General features: G+C 33.6%; 1 protein-coding gene across 6 annotated transcripts in view; it reads left to right on the forward strand.

Annotated features, from left to right (window-relative positions):
- Nucleotides 1–3,457: 3,457 nt before the first annotated feature.
- LOC113853985 (THO complex subunit 1) overlaps nt 3,458–24,192 on the forward strand; it is a 32,828-nt gene continuing 12,093 nt past the window's right edge. Inside the window, exons 1-15 of one of the 6 annotated variants that reach the window (XM_027484752.1) lie at nt 3,477–3,598; nt 3,733–3,782; nt 4,141–4,224; nt 4,679–4,753; nt 5,683–5,776; nt 10,924–10,925; nt 12,469–12,614; nt 12,729–12,800; nt 21,047–21,119; nt 21,209–21,274; nt 21,401–21,447; nt 22,111–22,182; nt 22,299–22,424; nt 22,554–22,619; nt 22,709–22,750. In XM_027484752.1, coding sequence (XP_027340553.1) covers nt 12,513–12,614; nt 12,729–12,800; nt 21,047–21,119; nt 21,209–21,274; nt 21,401–21,447; nt 22,111–22,182; nt 22,299–22,424; nt 22,554–22,619; nt 22,709–22,750 — 666 coding nt within the window. In that variant the 5' untranslated portion in view covers nt 3,477–3,598; nt 3,733–3,782; nt 4,141–4,224; ... (2 more) ...; nt 10,924–10,925; nt 12,469–12,512. Of the gene's footprint in view, nt 3,599–3,676; nt 3,783–4,140; nt 4,225–4,645; nt 4,754–5,682; nt 5,777–10,923; nt 10,926–12,468; nt 12,615–12,728; nt 12,801–21,046; nt 21,120–21,208; nt 21,275–21,400; nt 21,448–22,110; nt 22,183–22,298; nt 22,425–22,553; nt 22,620–22,708; nt 22,751–24,192 lie in introns of those variants that run through there. The other 5 variants (XM_027484747.1, XM_027484748.1, XM_027484750.1 and 2 more) reach the window with 5 other exon arrangements.

Genomic DNA, 24,192 nt, shown 5'->3' on the forward strand with positions numbered 1-24,192 from the left:
TATTTTTTTCTTAGGTACCCACACCATGTTCCTGTTTGTACCTCCAATAGCACCTTCCCTTTCACTGTATCCACATTGCTTCGTCCACTGACACTGCCGCTTCCCTCCCTCTTAGTCCTTGATAAGTTCATATTTTGATATATTTTATGACTTATATTTATACACTTAAATTCTATTTTATATATTTATACTAATTATGTTATTAATTGTTGCAGTTTAGCTGGAAGTTGTTATTAGTGCATTATGGAGATATTCTAGATAAAAATTAGATATTTTTAGTCTTTAGCTGTGCTATGTGAAGCTGAGTTTGAATTTTGAATTTAAAATTTAAATTTAGATATGAACATTTGAAGCGATTCTATTGTTTGCTATATTTTTTTATTATGAATTTACTTATTATTGTTTTAATTCTTTCCTTTAGCATGAGTAATTAAGTCCATATCTAGGGCCATAAGAACTATTATTCATGAATTTATGAGATTTTGAAGTTTGAGTCTATATTTGATTTTCGTTTGTGATTAGCTTTTATCCTATTACGCATAATTATAATCCTAATTAATTATATCGTTAAGCGATCGTACCTCGATTAGTTAATGGATTTATAGGGTAAAACGAGACAAAGGATTAGGTGGACTAAACCAATCTTTCTCTTTCAATCGTTATTAAATTAACAAGTTCATAGGTGCTTTATTCTTTCTTTAATTGATATCTTGCATGATCATTGGGGATATTAATTTAGAGAAAAGAATATTAGTATTGTATAATCATTAAGTATTAATAACATTTGTATGAATGATTGGTAATCATAAGGGAATTAAATTTAGAGTTAAAACAAAAAAATAACATAAAGAATTGAATGAGAAAAATTTTTAGTAATTAAAAATCAATCCTTGTGGGACGATATTTCAGGAACTTATTTTAGAACCCTTTATTACTTCATGACGTATACACTTGCCCAACGAACAAGTTTTTGGTGTCGTTATCGGGAATTGTCTTTCCAATATTACAAAAATCTCAAATTTAATTGATTTGAGCAATTTGTGTTTTGCTTTATTTTAATTTTGTTCTTGTTTATTTTTTTAAAAAAATTATTTATTTATTTTTATGTTTTATTATTTTTTAATATATAATATTTTATTATATGCTCACTTGTTTTAAGTACTCTACAACTTTTCTTGTGAGACGATATTTCATAAACTTATTTTAGAACCTTTTATTACTTCATGATGGGTACACTTGCCCAATGAATAGTCCCAACATTGATCATTGGTTTAGACACCTTCACACCAACTTCGTTCTTCAAATTTTAGAAAAGTTAAATAATTTTTTTTAAAACTTCTAAAAGAAACAAAAAAATAAGTTATTTTAATTTATAAAAAAATATTATTCATATTTATATTAGTTTTTTTTCTTATAAAATTTCTTTTAAAGTTTATCCACACATAGGCTAAATCCTCTTTGTCTCGTCAAAATTTTCCTTAATCTTATTTAAAAAGAATTTTCACTTTAATTACTCAATGATAAACTTCTTTTTTTTTTTTTACTTACTTTTAACTAACTTCTTATTTCTTACATTAATCCTATAAGCTTATCAAATTTTGTTCTACTTTAAATTTTAAATTTATGGTTTCCTACCTCAATTCTCCTATTCCTTATCCAATTTCACATTTAATTATTATTTTTCTCTATGACTCATTAACTTTGTTTTCCAAATTAAAATTTCTAGTTTCTTTTGACTACTTTATATATTCACTATTCAAATTTAATTTTTTTCAATTTAGAATTTTTTTATTCCCTTCTTTCATTAATACTTTAGGTATGTACATTTTATCTTATCATGTTGATTGCAATTTTATTTTCTAAAAATAAAAATTTTCAACTAAATAAAAAATTTAGGAAGTATTATTAGATTTATACCAAAGTTTAAGTATTAGAAAAATTATTCCATATGTAATAAAATTTTAAAATCTTACTAATTACAAAATATGGAGATATTTTAAAAGATGATTAATAATAAAAATTATAAATGTATGAAATTTTATAAACGATAATAGGTGGATGATGATTATTAAGTGTTTAAAATAAAAAAAAGTTTAAATATGTTTCAACTACCTCTAAATAAGGTTTATTTCAAATTAGTATTTATTAATTTTTTTTATTTTAATATCTAACTATTTTTTTTAAATTTTGTTACTAACGTTAACCTTCGTCAGTTAAATAGTGACGTGATTCACAGTTTGTCATGTCACTCTCAATCTCTTTCCTCCATGTCACTCTTAAATTTCCACGTCATGAATCTACATCAGCATTTTATTTTTTTAAAAAAATTAAAAAATAAAAGAATTAAGATTCAAGCGAGCAATGTTTCAAAATTAGGGTTCCTTGTGCTTGAATTTTAATTTAAAAAAAATGTTGATGTAGATTCATGACGTGAAAATTTAAGGGTGAAATGGAGGAGAGAAATTGGAAGTGACGTGGCAACTGTGTCACCATCTAACTGATAGAGGTTATCGTTAAGTATAAAATTAAAAAAAATTAGTTAAGTATTAAAATAAAAAAATGTAATAGATAGAATTTGAAATAATTAATTAAAAAAATTTTAAGTGATGATTTAGAAGTTTTAATCGTAAATAATAAAATAAATAAAATATAAGATAAGAAAAAAAAAGTTGTCCTAAATGCTACTATTTTTAAAACTTTGGTTAAATTAAAAGACAAAAAAAAAATAAAATTTGTCCTAAACAAATACTGTCTTTTTTTTATAAAAAATAAAAGACTAAATCATCAGGATCAAAGAAAGCAATTAATTCTGTTATATTTTTTTATAAATATAAATTTTATTTTAAAAATATCTATGATATTAAATAGTGTAGTTAGTATTTTGTATATTTAATGATACTAATGAAAGAAGAGTATAAAAGAAATTTAACAATTAATATATCTTGAATCTATTATTTGATTCTTATAATAAGAACTAAAAAAATATTTCATTGTTTTTTATAAAAAGAAGCTAAATAGTGTAGTTAGTATTTTGTATATTTAATGATACTAATGAAAGAAGAGTATAAAAGAAATTTAACAATTAATATATCTTGAATCTATTATTTGATTCTTATAATAAGAACTAAAAAAATATTTCATTGTTTTTTATAAAAAGAAGCGGAAGGAGAAATATAGAATACTAAATTATATAAAAATTAAAGAATTAAAGTAGAAAAAATAAACATAAAATATCGAATCTGTAATGTCAAATCTATTCAAACGTTGATCGATTTCAATACTATAAATTATAACTTTAACGTCGAAACGTAGTTTAACTTAAGTTTTAGTAAATTTTTGAACACACACTAAATTAAAAAAATATATAAAATTTCCCTTAAATTTGAAAAAAAAAAAAGGTTTTAATTTAAGGTATTTTTAAGATGGTTGAAATAATAATTCGTACTTAGTTGAAATTTCTTAACGGATATAGAGTGAGCACTGAGCAGGGCACTAACGGGCACGCAGTAATAATTTATGGCGACTACGAAGGCTTGTTCGGAAGTTAAACCCACCATTCTCGTCACACAGCAATCACCCTATCAATTCAACTCTGCATGTGGGTGATCTTTTCTCTTCGATTTTCCAAGTTTCGTGCAATCAAAATGAGTTTTTCATTTAATTTTTTATCTTGCAGAATTAATATTGGGTTTTGTGCTCTCTCTGTTTTTTAAATTGCAATTATTATTGAAGGCTCGGCGGTTCGCTAAAGAACAAGGGTTTTGTGTTCAAACTTCGTCATGGTAAGCTTCCTTCTACATTTTTCTTGTGAAACATTGTCACATAGGTTCAGTTTTTAATAGGTAAAACTCAAACCCATACATGATTTTCATGTCTGGTGGGTTTGGCTCTCGAAGGGCATGGTTAATCCGTTACACCCAATCGTTTCTATGGTTTTAATGTTTTTGTGGGTATTTATTTAATATAGGTGCTAGACTGTGTAATGCAACTAGATTATTTGTTTGTCAGAACTTCTTGTATCAAACTGGATAGATTATCATGACTGAACTGCAATTTTATAGAAGTATTTTTCTTTCCTGCTGTTTTTATCTTGTTTCATTTTCTTTGGTTATATCTTTTCTGATTGGTTCTTGTTCTCAGGAGGTCTTCAAAAGGGCCATAATACAGCCTGGGCCACCTGAAAGTTTTGCTTTGCAGACGGTTCAAGAAGTAATAAAGCCTCAAGTATGTCCATTCTTTTGAAATTTTAACTCCTCTTCTGTACATGTTAATGGACATTGTCCAACTAGTTTGTAAAATTCCAGATGTAATAATGATTTTGGCTCTTTATTCTGAGAAATAATACATTGGGGGTGGTGCTTATTACTTATTATTATTAGAATTGATTATGTCTGTTATTCTGATTAATATTTCTTGTTCATTTTTTGTTGGGGCAATGTATGGATGGTTCAATAAAAGGAAGAAATTTTATTTAAGGCAGTGCTTGAACTACAGCTTTTGTGTTGAAAAAGAGAATATGTTTTTCTTTTGACTTGCATTGTTGATCCATGATTCCATTTCCTGATTTTGCGTGAGTCCAAACTGATCTGACAACATGAGGATGAAGTTCTTTTTTCTGGTAGTTTTCTTGTGATTTTGTTAACAGCAGTGGTTAATTTAATTGACTTGTTTGTGACAGAAACAAACAAAATTGGCCCAAGATGAGAACCAGTTCCTAGAAAATATTCTACGCATGCTGCTTCAGGAGTTTGTGGTATGTCTAGCTGCTGTCCTTGTTGGTATATGGTCAATTGTTTCTTGTGTTTGTTAGATATATTATATATAGTAACAATCTAATTCTACAAATTTGTTTTTTATCCTTGTAAAATACCAATGTAAATGTTCATGCCATGTCTCAATTTTAAATGGTGTTTATACAACTGCTAGAAATACTTTACTTTCCTTGTGTTGCTCATGGTAGTAACCAAGAAACAAACCAATGACCAAGAAGACATTTATTAATGACAAATAGAGGAGCATTATGGAGGCCTTAAGATAAAGAAGACAACAAAGTTTACATTAAGGAATAAGAGAAATACTAGCAACCCACTGAATTTTAGCCAATAATAAATAGTGGGTTGAAAATTATGTGTCAAAGAGTGTATTAGAATTTCTCTGAGGAACAATGGACATTGATGGAATAAAGCTACCTAATTCCTCAACATATTTGTAAGGGCTTTGAAAAGGCTATGTGCTTTATACCACATGAAAGACAAATGCCTAGTATATCCCAAAGGAACTGCTTATCTGAATGGATATCTTTAAAAATTGTGAGAAATATTCGACACCCAAATGCACCACAGTGTAGGAAATATTGCACCTTCTTGCAAGAAAACTTGGGCTTCTTCCAAAACCAGTAAAAATTGCCAGCAAAAACTGGTCCATGTATTTTTTTTTTGCTCTCATTTTCTTCACATTCAAATGTAATCTTAGATTAATTGAATGGTGTGTGGTATTGAGTGTTACCAAGTCACTTTATTGACTTATATAATGTGAACTCTAAACTAAGAGTCTTTTAAGAAGCACTATTTCAGATATGGGCCTATCTAATGCTGTTTGTGTTTCTTTTCCCTTCTCTGTATTATTGTTGCCTTGGTTATGTTTGTTTATGATCTCAATTATTTTGCTTGCACTTTGCTTCAGTCAGCAGCAGTACAGTCCGGGGAGAAAATAATGCAATTTGGGCAATCAATTGATTCTAGTGAAACTACCCAGGGCCACATTCCACGCCTTCTTGGTTCGTGCATGTACCATTTCACTCTCAGAAAACATTATTTCTGGTGTTTTACAATAAATTATTCTTATAATTTTGATGTAGTATATATCACCCTCCTACAAGGCTTTTTTTTAAAATATTTTTTATGAATGGAGCATTTATAGGAAATTATGATTAATCATGTATAGAATATAAATGCTGGGAAAGGAAAAATAACATAGAAAGGTAAACATGGAACCTATTGCCAAAAACCGAAAAAGAAAACGTCGGGCTAAGCGCATATTAAATGAATTTCATGATAATAATTTTTGAGAACAAAACTTAGGACCACAATTTGTGATTGTTTATTCTAGTCGTTATTTTGTGCAGAGCAGATATTTGCAACCTGGAACTTAGCATTAAATGTTTGCCTTGTGTGATTGACATCCTTTATAACCATATCAAATTGATATTTCCTATCAGTTAATGCCAACCTTTTATATAATTATGTATTCATTTGCACTTTTGTGTTTTTTCTTGAATTGGAGATGATATCAATTTTAAGGGCAACCCTGTGAAACTGACTAGTTTTAGGCTTTGTTTGGATTTCAGGTTGAGGAGGGGGAGGTAAGGGGAAGGGAGGGGTCAATGATCACTGACCCTTGTTTAGAAGTTAAATAAATATGAGGGGAAGGGTTAGGGAGTTTTTCTAAACCTTCCAAAACCCTCTTAACCTTGTTTTTTTGAGTTCTCCTATTTTGGAGGGTTTTAGTGACTCGTAGTGGGGTTTATCATTGTTGACAATCTCTATATTTTCGTTATTAATGTACTTACCATTCTTTATTTTTATATAGAAATCTGATATATTATGTAAATAAGGTAATTAGGGTCAGCTGTAATTTACTCGATCAATCCCTATAATCAAGGGATTTAGTTTGTATAGAATGTAATTATAAGGACTGCTGAATGACAATGAGAACACACAGATTTTACCCTAATTAGTTTGTGTACTTTTGTCTCAAGTTGGTATCAAAGCTCACATTCTGTGGACCTGATAAAGCAAAATGCATAGAACTGTCAACCCTAGTTGTCGTGACGTCCAGCCACATTTGGCTTGAGACTTCGGCACTAGCCCCAGATTATCCCATTGATCGCTGCCATCTCTCGAAAGCCCATGCGCTGCCATGCGCGCTAACCACAAAGCCAGCTCGTCGGCGTATATGAGCCACGCACCATTCTACGCAACAACCATAGAGCCAATTCGTCGGCGCATATGAGCCACGCGCCATTCTACACGACACTGTCTCACCGTTGGTGCCATTCACCTTGTCAGCGCACCCCCCTCTATCTCTTTTGGGTGTCAATTTCTAGGTTGGTGAACTTTGTTTAATCCCTTCCATATCTCACCCTGTTTAGTAATCATGGCTTCAGGTCCAACAGAGTCAACTCCTAAGTCAACTGCTACCTCTGACAGCATTGGATCCTTAAGCAAAAACCTTGTATCCTTTGTCTTCTTTGGAAATCCATCAATAACTTCAGAGAAACTTAATGGGAAAAATCATATGGATTGGCAAGCTGCAGTGGAAATCTGGTTTTTGGGTCAAGGTCTCTCTGATCATTTGACTAAGAAGGCAAATGACATTAATCCCACTGAACGAGATCAGTGGAAGAAGGCAGATTATCAGTTAGTCTCACTTCAGTGGCAGTCCATTAATCTGAAGTTGTTAGTCTATTTTCGTACATATAAGACATGTTACGATATATGCTAGAAAGCTTGTAGTGTTTATTCGAATGATGTTCAACGTCTCTATGATGTTGTACATAATTTGGCTGCACTTAAAATGACAAATAACAACCTCCCATCATACTTGAATAGAGCACAGTCCACCATTGATGAAGTTAAATTAGTCTTGACAGGTGATGACCTTTAGAAAGGCCTAGACAAAATTGATAACATGTGCATGGTGTTCATCCTTCATGGCCTTCACAAAGATTTTGAATCTATTCGGAACTAAATTTTGACAAATTCCAGTGTACCTACAATAGAAAACCTAATCAACTGCCTACTACGTGTCCCCCCTCTAGAAACTATGTCAGGAAATGGTTCCCAACCAGATTTGGAATCTTTTGCATTCTTCTCTAATGTGATCAGCCATGGAGGTTGAAATCATGGCTGAGGTGGTGGAAGAGGAGGTCACATTTTTGGAAATTGTCCACAATGCTCTTATTGTAAATGTATGGGCCACACCTAAGATAAGTGCTATTCTTTAATTGGGTTTCTTGAGAAATCAGCCAATGTGACGTACTCTCAATCTTCCGCTGTGGAAAAACAGACTGAACTTGATGGAATCAACCAGAATGTTTTGTTAGATATGGAGTATAAGAAGTACCTCCAACTGTAGGTAGCAGCACAACAGTCTTCCTCTGCCATAGCTCAATCTAGTAACTCTACAGTTTGCCCCTCTCATTCATCATTTGGTGGACCTTGGATATTAGATTTTGGTGCTTCTAACGACACCGGGTAATCCCTCTCTTTTCTCAAAACTGTCACAACCTAAAACAACACACCACATCACGCTTGCTGATGGTTCAAAAGCTAATGCCATTGGCACTGGACAAACTACCCCTCTTCCTAATTTATCCTTAAACTTTGTTCTTTGTGTTCCTGGTTGTCCCTTTAATGTGGACTCAGTTAGTCAACTTACTCGTACTCATAATTGTTCCATAACATTAACTGCTGAATCTTTCTTTATACAAGACTGGAGTATGGGTCAAATGATTGGAGTTGGATCTGAATCGCATGGTCTTTATTATTTCCAACCTCCATCCTCTGTTGTCTGCACTGTTACAGATTCCCTTCTCCTGTTGCATCGTTGTCTAGGTCATCTAGGTCTAAATAAATTGAAGAAAATGGTTCCTCACCTCTCTCATTTACAGTCTTTGGAGTGTGAATCATGTCAATTAGGTAAACACATTCGAGCCTCTTTTCCAAGTGCTGTCCATGGTCAAGCAAAATCTCTATTTGATCTTGTTCATTCAGATGTGTGGGGTTTGAGTCGTGTTAATTCTATCATAGGAGTTAGGACATAGGTACTTTGTTATTTTCATTGATGGCTACTCAAAATGAACTTGGATTTTCTTAAAGAAAGAGTGCTCAGAATTATGTACAATTTTTCAGAGTTTTTGCAATGAAATTCAAACACAATTTGGTCGTTCTATTCATCTTATGTAGTGATAATGCCAAAGAGTATTTTTCTGCATCTTTTAATCATTTTATGACTTCTCATGGCATGCTGCATCAATCCACTTGTCCACACACACCTCAACAAAATGGTATTGCAGAAAGAAAGTGTCGTCATATTATTGAAACTGCTTGAACTTTTCTGCTGCATGCTAATGTACCTTTAAAATTCTGGGGTGATGCTGTCTTGACAGCAACTTTTTTAATAAATAGGATGCCGTCCTTTGCTTTAAATAACAAAGTACCTCATTCAATTTTGCTTCCTAATGACTCCCCATTTAATGTTCCCCACGTCTTTGGTTCCACTTGTTTTGTCCATGATCTCACTCTAGGTCTTGACAAATTATCTGCTCATGCTGTTAAGTGTCTCTTTTTGGGTTATTCTTGCTTGTAGAAAGGATACATGTGTTCTTCCCCATCCATTCATCGCTTTTATATGTTAGCTGATGTCACCTTTTTTGAAGATACACCATATTTCACCACATTAGTCTCTCCAAACTTAGTTTTCCAGGTTCTTCCCATTCCTTACTATATTCCTCTTGTCACTAATCCCTATTTAGTTTTCGATGCGCTAGAGACTCTTGCTTTTGCTACTCCTTTACCTACTATTCCTTGTCCTTTGGCTATCTACAAGTGTCGCCCTCATCTTGCTCCATTGGAGGAAATAGTTGTTGAAGATTCAGACAATTCATCTCTTACACCAATCGCTCTACCTACTTCGGATCCTTCTTGCTGATTTGCCAACAGCCCTTCTAAAGGTACACATTCTACTCGAAATCCTCATCCCATTTATAATTTCTTGAGTTATTGTTGATTATCCCCATCCCATCATGCTTTGTGTCTGCCATTTCCTCTGTTACTATTCCTAAAACAGTCCAAGAGGCACTTTCCCATCCAGGGTGACGACAGACTATGATTGATGAGATGCAGGCCTTGGAATCCAACCGGACTTGGACACATTTTCCCTCTCCTCATGGGAAATCTACAATTGGTTGTTGTTGGTATTTGCTATCAAGGTGGGCTTAGATGGACAGATTGATCGGTTAAAAGCTCGATTGGTAGCTAAAGGCTACACAAATTTTCAAGCTTGATTATGGCGACACCTTCTCACTTGTTGCAAAGATAACCTCTGTTCGCCTCTTTTTACCCATGGCTGCCATACATTGTTGGCTCCTTTATCAACTAGATATTAAAAATGCATTTCTCCATGGTGATCTAGCAGAAGAGATTTATATGGAGCAACCTCCTGGTCGGGGGAGTCACAAGGATTTGTTTGCAAGTTACCTAAGACTTTATATGGCCTTAAATAAAGTCCTCAAGCATGGTTTGGTAGATTTAGTATAGTTCTCCAACAATTTGGAATGACTTGCAATGAGATAGACCATTGTGTTTTATAAACACTCTTCTACTAACCAGTACATTTATCTTGTTGTCTATGTAGATGACATTGTTATCACTTGCAACGATCATGATGGTATCACCTGACTCAAGCAGTATTTGTTTCAACATTTCCAAACCAAGGACTTGGGTCGATTGTGATATTTCCTTCGGATTGAAGTAAATCAAAAACTGGTGTTGTCACATCTCAGAGAAAAAATTCTCTTGATATTTTGAAGGAAACAGGAATATTGGACTATAAGCCAGTTGATACCCCTATGGATCCAAATGTCAAGCTTATGTCGGGTCAGGGGGATTTGTATTCAGATTCAAATAGATATTGAAGATTAGTCGGGAAGTTGAATTATCTTACTATGACTGGGCCAGACATATCCTTCGCAGTCAGCGTTGTAAGCCAATTTCTTAACTCTCCTCGTGATAGTCATTGAGATGCAGTGATTCGAATCTTGAGATACATCAAAGGGTCCCTTGGAAAACGATTAGTCTATGAATACAGAGACCGTACTAATTTTGTTGCATACATAGATGTGGATTGGGCTAGCGTCTCAAGTGGTAGACGATCAACCTTAGGATATTGTGTATTGATTGGAGATAACATTATTGCTTGGAAGAGTAAAAAGCAAAATGTTGTAGTTAGATCAAGCGCTGAGGCTGAATATCGAGCAATGGCCAATACCTCATGCGAACTTGTATGGCTAAAGCAACTTGTTTCTGAGTTAAAGTTTTATGATGTAGGGTCTATGAGGCTTATTTACGATAACCAGACAATATTACATATTGCCTTTAACCCTGTCTTTCATGAGCGGACTAAACATATAAAGATTGACTACCATTTTCTTTGTCAGCAGGTTCTTTCTAGTGAGATTATTACATTATTTGTGAATTCTAATGACCAATTGACTGACATGCTTACTAAGTCACTTTGAGGTCCAACGATAACATAAATTTGAAATAAACTTGATGCATATGATATATATGAACCAGCTTGAGGGGGAGTGTTGAGAATCTCTTTATTTGCATTATTAATGTAGTTACCATTCTATTCTTTTATGTAGAAATCTAATTTATTATGTAAATAAGGTAATTAGGGTCAGCTGTAATTTACTCAATCAATCACTATAATCAAGGGATTCAGTTAATACAAAATGTAATTATAAGGACTGCTGAATGACAATGAGAACCCTCAAATTTTACCCTAATTAGTTTGTGTGCTTCTATCTCAAGTATCATTTATATTTCTATTTATTAGATTAAATATTTAGCATGGTCTAGAGTTAGAATAGCAAGAAAATAAAAAAAAAATATTTTTTTTTTCAAAAAATGTTAGTTTTTAGAATGAGAATTTTTTTAAAATTATAAAAAATAGAAATAGAAATTTTACAATTATTAATTTTTAGCGAGAAATATTTAATTTTATATTTTCTGAAAAAATAAAAGACAAAAAATATATGAATAAAAAGTATAAAAAAGTAATAATGTCATTTACATGTTAAACCTTTCATTGCTCTTCCCACTCAATATTAAATATCCAAACAAGGGAGGAGTTTAACCCTCTTTCCTCTTCATTCTCCTCCCCTCCTAAGCCCTTTAAACCCTTTCCTTTCCTCTCTGTCAGGAGTTTTCTTTCTTTGTTCTTTTTGTACCTTTTCTATTGTCTTCTTTGTTGAGAATTTCTTATCTCTAACCTTTTATACTTTTATCTCTTTACTTTTTCTCTAACAATGTTTCTTCTATTAAAAAAAACAAAGTTAAAATTTATAAATTTCAGAATGAAATTTCAAGGAGTCCATGTTTTTGTCTTACTTAAAGTAAAATGAGGGAAATAGTTTTGAACTAGAAACATATACCTTTTTGATGCTTTGCATCGTTGAGAATCTGGTAGTTTTGTCTTTATGAAGGAATTTATTTGGAGATTCTTATTTGCATACATTTCAAAAGTCTTTATGTTTTGATTATGGATTTTATTGTAGCCATTAACTTTTACATTCTTATAGTATTTTGTCCATATAGGAATGCTTGAATGAGTAACATCCTTAATTGTAAAGTCCTATGTTTTTCTCCTACTCATATTGTATGTGGTTTTCGCTTTTTTCAGATATTGTGCTATATCTTTGTGAGAAGGAACACATTGAAGGTGGTATGATTTTTCAACTGCTGGAAGACTTGACAGAAATGTCTACAATGAAAAACTGCAAAGATATTTTTGGCTATATTGAGAGTAAACAAGATATATTGGGCAAGGTATATTTTATAGTTGTTTTAAGTTCTTTGTGCTTTATAATTCATTATTTACTCCATAAATACCTCATCATGACATATATTTCTTTGGAACTTTTGTGTTTGCATGACATACAGCAAGAACTCTTTGCTCGAGGAAAACTTGTGATGCTGAGGACCTGCAATCAGCTTCTTCGTCGTTTATCAAAGGTACATGTCATGTAGCACAAATTATGTTCTAATAAAAAAAGTTAGCTTTTGACTAAATATTTAGTGTGATTGGTCAAAAGATTATTTTGAAGTAAATCATTTTTGAAGTATTAAAGATGTATTTTTTTAATAAAGTTGGTATGTTTGGCAACATAATGGGAAGTGATGAATTTTGTTTTTTAATTATAAAAATTTTGGACATTATGATTAAAAGCTATGAAATTATTTCTAGCTAACTTTTGTTTTCTCATTTTATCCCTGCAATTAGTTATTTTAACTGCAAAACTTAATATTACAAATAACTTCATATAATTTCTTTTTGTAATTTTACTGCAAAAGATGTGGTTATTTATTTATATAAACAACCGCCAAGCCTTATTTCGCTGGTTAAGGCCGGCTGTATGAATCACTCGAAGCTTAGATAAAAATCAAATTCTGTAATATTATTTATTACTAAACCTTATTTCATTGGATTAAATTTCATGCCATTCACTCTTTTTACTGGTGCTTCCAATATATTCTTTGCACATTTCCAAATCACTTTAATTGATTTTTTATTAATTTTTTTACAATAGGTGACTTCAATACTTTTAGTATACACTTATTTCTTATTTTGAATTTTCTTATGTGACCACTTATTCATCCTAGTATTTTCATTTTTGCAACTCTCCCTTTTTCCTTGTGGTCTTTTAAAGCCCCAATTCATTATCATGTATGATATTTGGTTGTACGGTAGTATGATAAAACGTTTCTTTCAGTTTAACAGGTGCTTTATGATCATAAATGTAGAATTAAGAGAGAGAGAGCATGTAGAGAGACAAATGAGTGTGCTGTAATTGGATGTTCTACAATGTGTAGAGACATTTAAATTTATAAGGATACACATGTAACCTTACTGGGTCAAACCCGTTATTATAATACTAATATAAATCCTAATCCTAATACATCTATTATAGCTATTCATAACAATAAATTAATGTTTGTCTTGCTCTACTTTAACCACTCAACTTATATTCTATGAGTGACATATTTGTTAGTTTCTCTATTATTCCGTAAAATTGATCTCTAGTACCTAAATTTGGAACACCTATGATCAAAGTAGTTAAAATCGAGATCCTACCTAAGATTGGAAAGGTTAGGGAAACATGTAAATCGTGTAATCATTACACAGATCGTAGAATCTTAAAATCATAGTAGTCAATCCCAGATAGTAGTGCGGAACGGCTGACCTCAAAAACGCTATAGTGGCATAGCGGATTGCGGGATGCCCGCTATCCTGAAGTTCTAAGTATTATACCTAATATAAAATTAATATCCAAAATAGATAGCAATAAAAAATAGAGAAGGAAATAAAAACAGAGAAGAAAATAATAAAAGAGAGAAATGGTCAATCACTAGAAAATGTGCAGGTTTGTCAGATGTTTTATCAAAGATGAAGAACAGGACTGAAAATATTTGGATCACGTCGGAAGCTTCCCTGAGTTGAAGAAGACAACTGGAGAAGAAGACGACTGGAAAACGTCTAAGTCACGTCAAAAGCTTCATTGGAGATGAAGAAAATAACCAGAGGACGGCTGTCACATCAAAAACCTTGTTGGAGATGGAGGACACCAGAAGCAAGAAAATGTCGCAGAGAACGAAGATGGGAAAGAACAAACTAGAGAGAACTGAGAGGAGAATTGAGAGATGAAAATGAAAAACTTAGGGCTTGCTAGGAAGAACAAGATATCAGAAATGTAAAAAGGGGGCAAAATCCCAAAATTACCCCTATTTAAAGATGTAAAAAGTTGTGTTTTGGCCAGGGATGAAATAGCGGCCACTATGGCTGTGATTCTCTCGTGATGTGGCTGCTATTCGCGGCGCGATGGCCACTACACTGAAAACGCAGCGCTACAAGCTCCCTATAGCGGCAACTTGCAGCTCCACTCCGCTCCTCCATGATAGTGGCTGCTATGGCCACTATTGACTATGCATAAAAATTAATAAAAATAAGACAAAATAACCTTAAATTACTTAGTCACAACAGTTCCAAATTCAAAACCCCCACCGGCAGCATTATACTAGCTGCTTCCAACTCTAGCCCCACCTGAATTGCCATTATCCTCCCTAGCAGCTTCTTTCCCACTTTAAAAGAATTTTGTAAATAACTAAACAGATTAGAAGAATGTAACCTAGCAGAGATCAGAAACTTGAATCTAGGGTCCCAAATAGTGTAGCAACTAAACCAAAGCAAGGAGTAGTTGAACCCATAAGAAAATGAACTAGGAGTTCAAACCCAGAAGCAAAAGAACTGAAGTGAATAGGGCCAAACCCAAAAGAAGAAAAACCAAGGGGTTCAAAACTTTTGTGTGCATAAGAGAGAAAAAAAAAAGGCGAAGTAAAGTGCCAAAATGAATGAGTTAAAGTCTTTAATCTAATGAGCCAATGAAAATCGGGTAAGAGTTGGTTTTTTTTCAAAAGAAATGAGTTCAAGCAGGATCGGAAAAATTGTTCGATATATGATCTTATGAGATCTTATGATCTTACCAATCCTAGCAAAACGAGTCAGAGAGTGTGATCGAGATTGCTAAGGCATGAGAAAATCGTAAAATCGTACGATCTTACGTGTAAAATTGCGATTTTAACTACCATGCCTGTGATATTACGTCCAATGTTGTTAAAATTGCGATTAAAATTGCATGATTGCACAATTTTACAACCCTAAACCACCCTCGCGATCTTGATTGGAATGGGGATTGCAAATGTGGAAGATTGGCTGAGATCTTGATCTTTTCCCACAGGATTGTAGGATCGGAGATCCGATCCAATCCTGGGCGCAGCTTTCTAGATCAGATTCTGGCCTTGAATTTTTGGGTTGGGCTTTTGTGGGTTGGGTTTCCGGGTCAGGTTTTTCTGACCCGTTTTTAAAAATATATGTAGGGTAGTTTTTCCCCCAAAATTTTCCCATTCTCTCATCTTCTCTCTTTCGTGCGACTGCGACCCATTCTCTCATCTTCTCTCTTTGGTGCGATGCAGTCTCATCTTCTCTCTTTCGTGCTGCGACCCAGGGTGGTGTGGTTGGTCACTGTTCGTTGGTGTTTGTTGTTGGTTGGTGCTGGTTGTTCTGGTTTGCTATTAGTTTTGTGTTGGTCACTATTTGCTGTTCTGATTTGCTCCTCCTATTGGTTTCGTGTTGATTGGTGTTTGGTGGTTTGCTATTCCGGTTCACTGCTGTTTCCCAATTCTCTGTGGGTGTGGCTGGTTCTATTTGGGTGAGTCTGTCTCAATTCTGTGTGGGTGGACCTGCTGATGATGATGGAGAGGTTAATGTAGATGATATTGATAAATATGACTATTTAGAAGATGATTATTCTGATTGGGGCTTGCAAAATTTATTGTAATAAATTAGTACTAGTTTGACTAATTATGTGTTGTATTGGATCTAGAATCTATGACTTTTATGTTATTTAGATGTTAATTTCCTTATTTGTTATTTTTTATGCTTATATGTATGTTTAAGTATAGTTTTACATGTTTGGTAGGATCGTACGATCTATTTTACGATTTCACGATTTACAATTTTTGACCCTCCTCCCGATCCTAGGTAAAATCACGATCTTGACAACATTGATTACGTCATTTTCAATTTTAACTTTTAATGCATAATCAACATATTACTTTTTGTAAAAATTCCAATGCATATACTATGATTTACTTCTGCTCAAACAAAAATCCTTAGATTCCAAAGTGTGCTTCCAAAGTTCGAGTTTAAAGTTAACCTCTTTGATTCCTTGACCAAAACTATGTTATCCAAAGTATGCACTTGGGGATAATTTTTGTATCCTATTTATAAGCACATTTAAGAATAGGTTAAACAAGTAAACACTCAAAGTAAAGTCCTAATATAAGTTTATCCCTATAGGAAAGTTGTTAGATATGTGATATCAGGAGTTCTCACGTTTGTAGTTATCCTATCAAACATGTCTTGTCTAGTTTGAATATATGTTACACAAAATCTTTTCCTTTCTATAGTTTTCCACAATACTTCTCTTGACACATGGGGTTATTTTTTTATATAATCCAAACAAAAGCAAATTGTTATCTTAATTTCATTTTACCTAATATCTTCAAACATAATTTTTTTTTTCTGTCAATGATGAGGATGACTGCTTATAGATATACTCAATTATTGAAATAATTTTTTTTTTCACAGCTCACCAAACACAAATTTAAACCGTCTCTAAAGATCAAACTATTATTCCTGCTTCTTTTGTTTGTGTTTCAACTCTGAGTGCTCTTTTTGTCTCTCCTTTTTTCTTGTTTCCCTTTTTTTTTTTTGTTCATATTCATTTGGATGCAAATGGCATTTATTGTTTGTCATCATTATGATAGCAGACTAATATTAAAGAAAGTGTATACAAGGCAAAATAGGAATAAGATAGGAGACCAGAACCTAACTAACGGAATTAGTTAGGACTGATCAGTAATAGAATAAGGGGATATAACAGGAAGGGGAGTGAAAAAAGGGAATGGATGGGTTTTGGGAGAGTATTCAAGGTCTCTAGAGTACCCTGTGCACATTGTATTGTTTCTACCGCTTGGTCACATCGACCAGAGGGAGTACTTGTGAATAATACAGATCTATTTCTTTCTTTCTCCTACTATACTGGACCAGTTTTACCACATTATGTTAGACCTCTACTATATGGTAAAATTGTCAATAACAGTAGTCAATGAATACTGCATATTAGGAAGACGTGCAATTAACTGCATCAAGACACTGTTATTTATTCCCCATTGTTTTAAAATACTTTCATGTCTATCAATACACTGGGGTGTTTCTCATATTATCAGCTGCTGTGAGCATGGCCAAAAAGCTTTCTGTAATGTTCACTTTGATAGGCAGGAGTTATGCTGCTGACCAAAAACTGAAAGGCAATTAGGTCTTTGAAATTTGGTGTAAAAAAATATTTTTATGATGTTAAGATGTTTTGTATTGGGTAGGTATGAGGCGTAAGAAGTAGTCCTTATAAATTCTTGGGAAATCCAGATCCCTCCCTGTGAGCTAGTTTTTGGGTTTGATTTAGATCATCTCCATTTCTAATATAGTGTTAGAGCCTATCCAACTGTCACCAAAAACCACTGTCCTTCCCAAACCTCTTAGCCTCCTCGGTGAACCACCACCTACCCTGTCACATCCCCTTGGCATCACTGAACCCATTGCCACATCCCTCACCATGCACCAACAGACTGCCACTGCCAACCACCACACAACTTTGGTGCCGATGCAACCTCATTGAGCCACCCACAAACACATTTACCTTTTCCCCCAAAATATTAGTCTGATGTTCTGTCATTGGCCTTTGGCATTGTTCTGCTGTATCTCAACCATAGGGATTTTGTTATCTTCCTTACCTGTACATACTTAATTGCCCTTGCCATTGATTAGATCATAAATATATCCTACGGTTAAAGTTGCTAACTCATCAATACAGCCATACGGTAATACACCATTTAAAAGCTAACTCATGATAGACCGCATCTTGGGCATATCCCACAAAAACACATTTTTTGGCTTGAGCATCAAATTTAGATTGTGAATTGATGTGAATGTGGACAAAAATAGTGTATATAATTTTTTTTTTTAGGCAAATCAGTATGCATTTAAGAATCTGGGAAAGATCTTTTAAAACCTTCTACAGGTGTGAGAAATTTTTGGACATGTGTAGGCATCCTATTTATTCATTTAGCAGCTGTTAAGACAGCTTCACCCCACAAATATTTAGGGACATTCATATGGAACATGATAGCTCTAGTAACTTTAAGTTCCTATTTTTTCTTTCAGCAATGCCATTTTGTTGAGGGGTGTTAGGACACGTAAATTGTTGCTAAATTCCCTATTTTATTGAGAAATTTCCCTGGTAATTATTGAAATATTCAGTTCTACTGTTAATAAGATGTATACTTATCTTAATGTTAAATTGTGTACAACTATGTTACAGAAAATCTCAAACAAAGTTGCTACATTTGACTTGTCACGCATTAGATATATCCAATACAATCATGTATGATCATCAATAAAGCTTGCAAACCTTCTTTTTCCAAATTGAGTAGTAATTTTTGAGGGACCCCAAACATCATTATGGATAAAGTAAAAAGGTTTAGGAGCATAGTATGGTTTTGGAGTACAAGAAATGTGATAACTTTTAGCAAGACCATGAATTTCACATTGAAAAGGGGAACAATCTACATCCTGAAATAAAGTTGGAAACATATGTTTAAGATACTACAAGCCTGGATATCCTAATAAAAAATGCCAAAGCATTATTTGTCCTTGAGCTATTTTATCCTTGGAAGGTTCTTTATTGAAGTAGTAGAATCCATCTATCATCCCAGCAGTGCCAATCATCTACTCCAAAATCTGGTCCTAAAACACAAAAAGAATCCATGAATACAACCTTGCAATTAGTATCACAACAAAGTTTGTTAGCAGACAAGATTATAAGAAAGTTTAGGAGAATGAAGGATGGATTTCAAGTGGTTTGTAGTAGATAATTAAATTTGGGCTTGGACTTAATTTCGAAAGCTAGCTCATAGCAGGAGGCTTGTCCTAGCTTTATAATGAGTATTTTAATTGTTAACTACGTTTTTAGCTGATATATAATATTTTAACACACTCTCTCACCTTTAGGATTGGATTTTTGGTGCATGAAGTTTGTAAGATTAGGCATTTGCGAGTAGCTCAACATTCAAACTAGATTGGTTCTAATACTGTATTAGAAAATCAAGCTTAACCCATTTGCTAAAGCTAGTCATCAGAGGAGGATTGCCCGAGTCTTGTAAGGAAGATTTTGGTAATATTTCCACAGTTATCAATCTTGGATAATAGCTGACTCTAAAAAATGCTAGTGGTATGGGGCTTAATGGGATAATTGCTATTTTGAAATTTTACATGCAGACTACATAATTTATACTATATACATGTTAATGCTTAAACTTAAAAAATACCCAAAATTCATGACCTATTCATAATTGACAATTGTAAATCACAAGTCTTAAACAAAATATTCAAGTATATTGCAAGGAGAGAGCTTGGTCATAATAATGAGTCTGGGTCTTTAGGAGACAGATGACAAAAACCTTTAGACTTGAGAGAACAAAAAAATTAGAACAAGCAGAGGACTCAGACAAAAAAAAAAAAAAAGAATAGAAATCATAACCAATAACCAACTAAACACGATGAAAAGGAGAATAAACAAAAGGAGGAAATGGACAGAAGAAGAGCAACCAGCGGAATAGTGAGAACACAAGGGAAAACAGGGCGCTTGACTGAAAATGCAGAATCAGTGGAGAGAGAGCATGGGTTCACCGGAACACACCAAGTTCTGACAGGAAAATACTAGGACATGGCTGGAAAGTTGTCAAAGAGCAATGGGCTGATGAGTCGCATTGTAATAGAGGGGCAGAGACTAGAGAGAAGAGCATGCAAAAATCAAGAGAGGAATGGATTGACTCTTCTCAAGAACCCTTTTGAAACCATTTTATTATGATATGAAAACCCCAAAAATAAATACCCCCAAACCAACATTAAAAATTTAGGGCATATTTGAGCTATTGAATCTCTTCCACATAGTGGCCCTAACGTGGGTCACATTTTTTGCTGCTATAGCAGCTGCAATAGCCACGATGAAAAAATGCAATGTGACGATGCGAGAATAGTGGCAAGCCGCTGTGATGTGGCGCAATGCCGCTATAGAGGCACTATTGTGCGCTGTTGACAACCTAGCATATTCGTAATTGATGTGGATCATTTTAACACAGATAAAGGGATGATACCTTTGCTTACAATAAGTGAGACACTACCATTGGCAATTATAACTTTTTCATTACTAGAACAAGAAGAATAACCAACCTTTTATGTTTTCACTGTTTTCTATGCAAACAATAAACTGAAAACAAGATGATATTTTTGTAATTAAAAGTTAAAATAAAAAAAAATTTCCCAAACCAAATGGCACCCAAATATATATATATATATATATATATATATATATATATATATATTCTTTGTTCCATTCTTGTGGCTATAGGATAAACTGCTCATTTGTTGACTTTTTTATAATTTTGATTCTTGAATGAGTAGTACTGATTAAGTCAGGACTAAGGATTGTGTAGGATCCCTATTTCTGTGTGAATAAATCTCTGCATTTGGATATTCTTTCCATGACATCCATAATCCAATGTTGTTTTTTTGTTACATGTTTTAGGCAAATGATGTGGTCTTTTGTGGAAGAATTCTCATGTTTCTAGCTCATTTCTTTCCATTATCGGAGCGATCAGGTATAATTTTTGTGAAGCCTGTCTTCATATTTTTTTTATTTCCGTTTCTTGGTACCTTGTCGCTTATAGTTATTGATGAAAACTTGCAGCCTTAAATATCAAAGGAGTTTTTAACACATCCAATGAAACAAAATATGAAAAAGAACCCTTGGAAGGTACATCCTTGCTTATTATCTAAGCTTTCTTAATTGCCATTCTTAATTCATTCTTATTAATACAAATATTTAACTAAGGGTTAATTTATAATTCTAGCTAATAATTTCTTTTACCTCTCTTTCCAGGCATATGTATTGATTTCAATTTTTATCAAACTTTTTGGGGTCTCCAGGTAGGTCTTCAATGAAAATTTAATTCTTGAGGTGGGAAAAGTGGTCTCTTCCATTTTCTTAAGTTGACGCTACTTATTCAACTTGCTTTGTAATATCATATGACCATATCATAAATACAACTAAATTATCAAATCAGGACCTACAAGTCTATTTATGTCATATTTTTATGTTTGTCCTTTTGTGTCATCAGTAAGGGGTTTAGTTGTTGTACATTCAGAGGGACTGGAGAGCTCCTTTGAGCATATGCATGGACATTTTTCATTGCTTTTATTGTTTTATTTTTGTTATTGTTATTGCTGTTAGGAGAATACCCTCTATTATTATATTTTTCTCAGCTTCTTCAAAAAGTTCTAACAAGACAAAATCTGAAATTCATGGGTGGTCCTTGTTTCTGTAAGAAACATACAAAATGGTTACTTTTTGGGGCAAGCACTGATAATTTTGGGGGGCAATCATAAAATTGGTAGCTTGAAATTTTTTAAATAAATTAAACAAGTGGATTGACGTACATTGTTTTCTGATGTATCTTAAAATGGTGAAGTTTCTGATGAATGGTTCTACATATTAGAGCCAGAATCACACACTTTGACTGCTTTTTTTTAAAAATAAAAATAAAATCTTAAAGCATGCATGTTTGATCAGTCTAGTTTTATTTGATGCAGGAATATTTTTCTAACCCTACTTCCATTAATCATGCTCCAGCAAAGTGGCAGAAATTCACCTCCAGTTTGTCGGTAATCCTTTATATGATAGTTTCTTCTCTGTTTGTGTGCATGTGTTTTATTGTTTTACAAATATGGAATTGCTTCAGTTCTTGACTTTTTATGTCATAATTTTTGTTGGATAAAAGGTTGTATTGAATACATTTGAAGCACAACCTTTGAGTGATGAAGAAGGAGATGCTAATAATTTGGAGGAAGAGGCAGTTAATTTTAGTATAAAATATCTTACAAGCAGCAAACTGATGGGTCTAGAGGTAAGCAGTTTGACTAAGTCTTGATGCTTACTACTAAAAGTGCATGATCAATTTTCAGTCAAGATGTTCATGTTCTGACTCAAGATCCCTTTTTGTTTTTGTTTTTTTTATTGGTGGAATTCCTAATAGTTAAAGGACCCAAGTTTTCGACGTCATGCTCTTGTGCAGTGTCTTATATTGTTTGATTACTTGAAGGTAATAATGTTCTTAATGATTAATATCTGTGTGATGTCTATCGTAAGTAATCTATATTAGCTGATGATTCCTCCTTTGTTTGCTTTTAGGCCCCTGGAAAAGGTGACAAGGATTTGCCATCTGAAAACATGGTCAGTGTTGTCTGTCTTGAACTCTTTAGATTATACAGTATATACTAGATTGGCTTCTGGGTTATATTTGTACTTTTGGTATCAAATTTCCTCTACTTGTCTTTCTTAGTGCTCCATATTTCCTATTATTGCCTTGCTTGAAGTGATGTTGTTAGACCAGAAAATATGGATGACAATCAAAGTGAACGGTTGCTGAATGAAGGCCCAGCTAAGCCCAAAATATGGCATGTGTATGCAAGGAAGAATGGACCAACCGTTAAAGGTTTAGTTAGTTAGCAAGTATAAATGGAGGAGGTAACATAAATAAAGGAGGGAAAATTGTATTCTAGAAAGGGAGATTCAATCTCTGGATAGGAGCTGAGAGCTCTGGAAATTGTGTGTAAACATCCTAAGTCTTTCTGATTCAATAATAAAGATTCATCATTATTCTTTCATATTCATCTTTCTTAATCTTTGAATCCTAACAATTGGTTCGACCTATTGGATACAATTTCCCTTGTCAACAAGAATTAGTGAGAGGGTCAATGTCCTCAAAACAAGGATGCAGCAAGTGGAATCGGTGATTGGGGTTATGCAGACGTCTTATCAAGAACAAGTGGAGCGGCAAACAACATTCTGTGAACAAATGCTGGGAATGCAAGAGACACAACAAATGTTGCTCATAGAAATTCAGAAATTTAATAGCATTAGGGAGGAGGAATATCAAAATAGTGGGGCCTCGCGAAATGATTGAAGGGGGTGTGGAAGTTTTGGGGAATTACGTTCTCCAACCAAGAAAGTGAAACTTCTAGCATTCAATGGAGTTGATCCCGCGGGAGGATTTGCAAGAGTGAGACCTATTTCAACGTGCATGAGACGGCAGAAATGATAAAGGTGAAGTTTGCCAAGTTATGCATGTAGGGAACCACCATCCATTGGTTCAACTTATGGAGGGAGGAGGAAGAACCTATGTGGGACAATCTGAAACAAGCCTTGATTGTCAAATTTGGGGTAGGTCGACTTGATAATTCTTTTGAAGAAATGCCTTTATTGAAGCTGGAGGGTTCTGTAGAGGAGTATATTGAGCCTTCAAGGTGTTGGCATCACAAATTCTCAAATTACCTGAAGGATTGTATTTGGGATATTTCATGGGGGATTTGAAATCAAAAGTCAGACTGAGAATTCAGACTTTTAATCTGATGACGAGAAGGCAAGCTATGAGGATTGCTAGGCAGAATTAGGAGGTGAAGGCGAGCTCGGGCAAGCACGAAATCAGAGTTTTCTTGGAGGAGGCTATGCGAATGTGATAGGGGTGAAAAACAGGACAAGAAAGGAGTTTTCTGCAATCATCCAGCAAGGGTTGTCACGAACAGGAGCGACCTCCAAGAATATGGGGTTGAAGATGCAAGTGCCAAATTACTCAGCAAGCACTACTACGATTCATTTGAGTGTGAGTAGGAATG

The sequence above is a fragment of the Abrus precatorius genome, unplaced genomic scaffold, assembly GCF_003935025.1.
Source record: "Abrus precatorius isolate BTA unplaced genomic scaffold, Abrus_2018 Scaffold11, whole genome shotgun sequence".
Taxonomy (NCBI): domain Eukaryota; kingdom Viridiplantae; phylum Streptophyta; class Magnoliopsida; order Fabales; family Fabaceae; genus Abrus; species Abrus precatorius.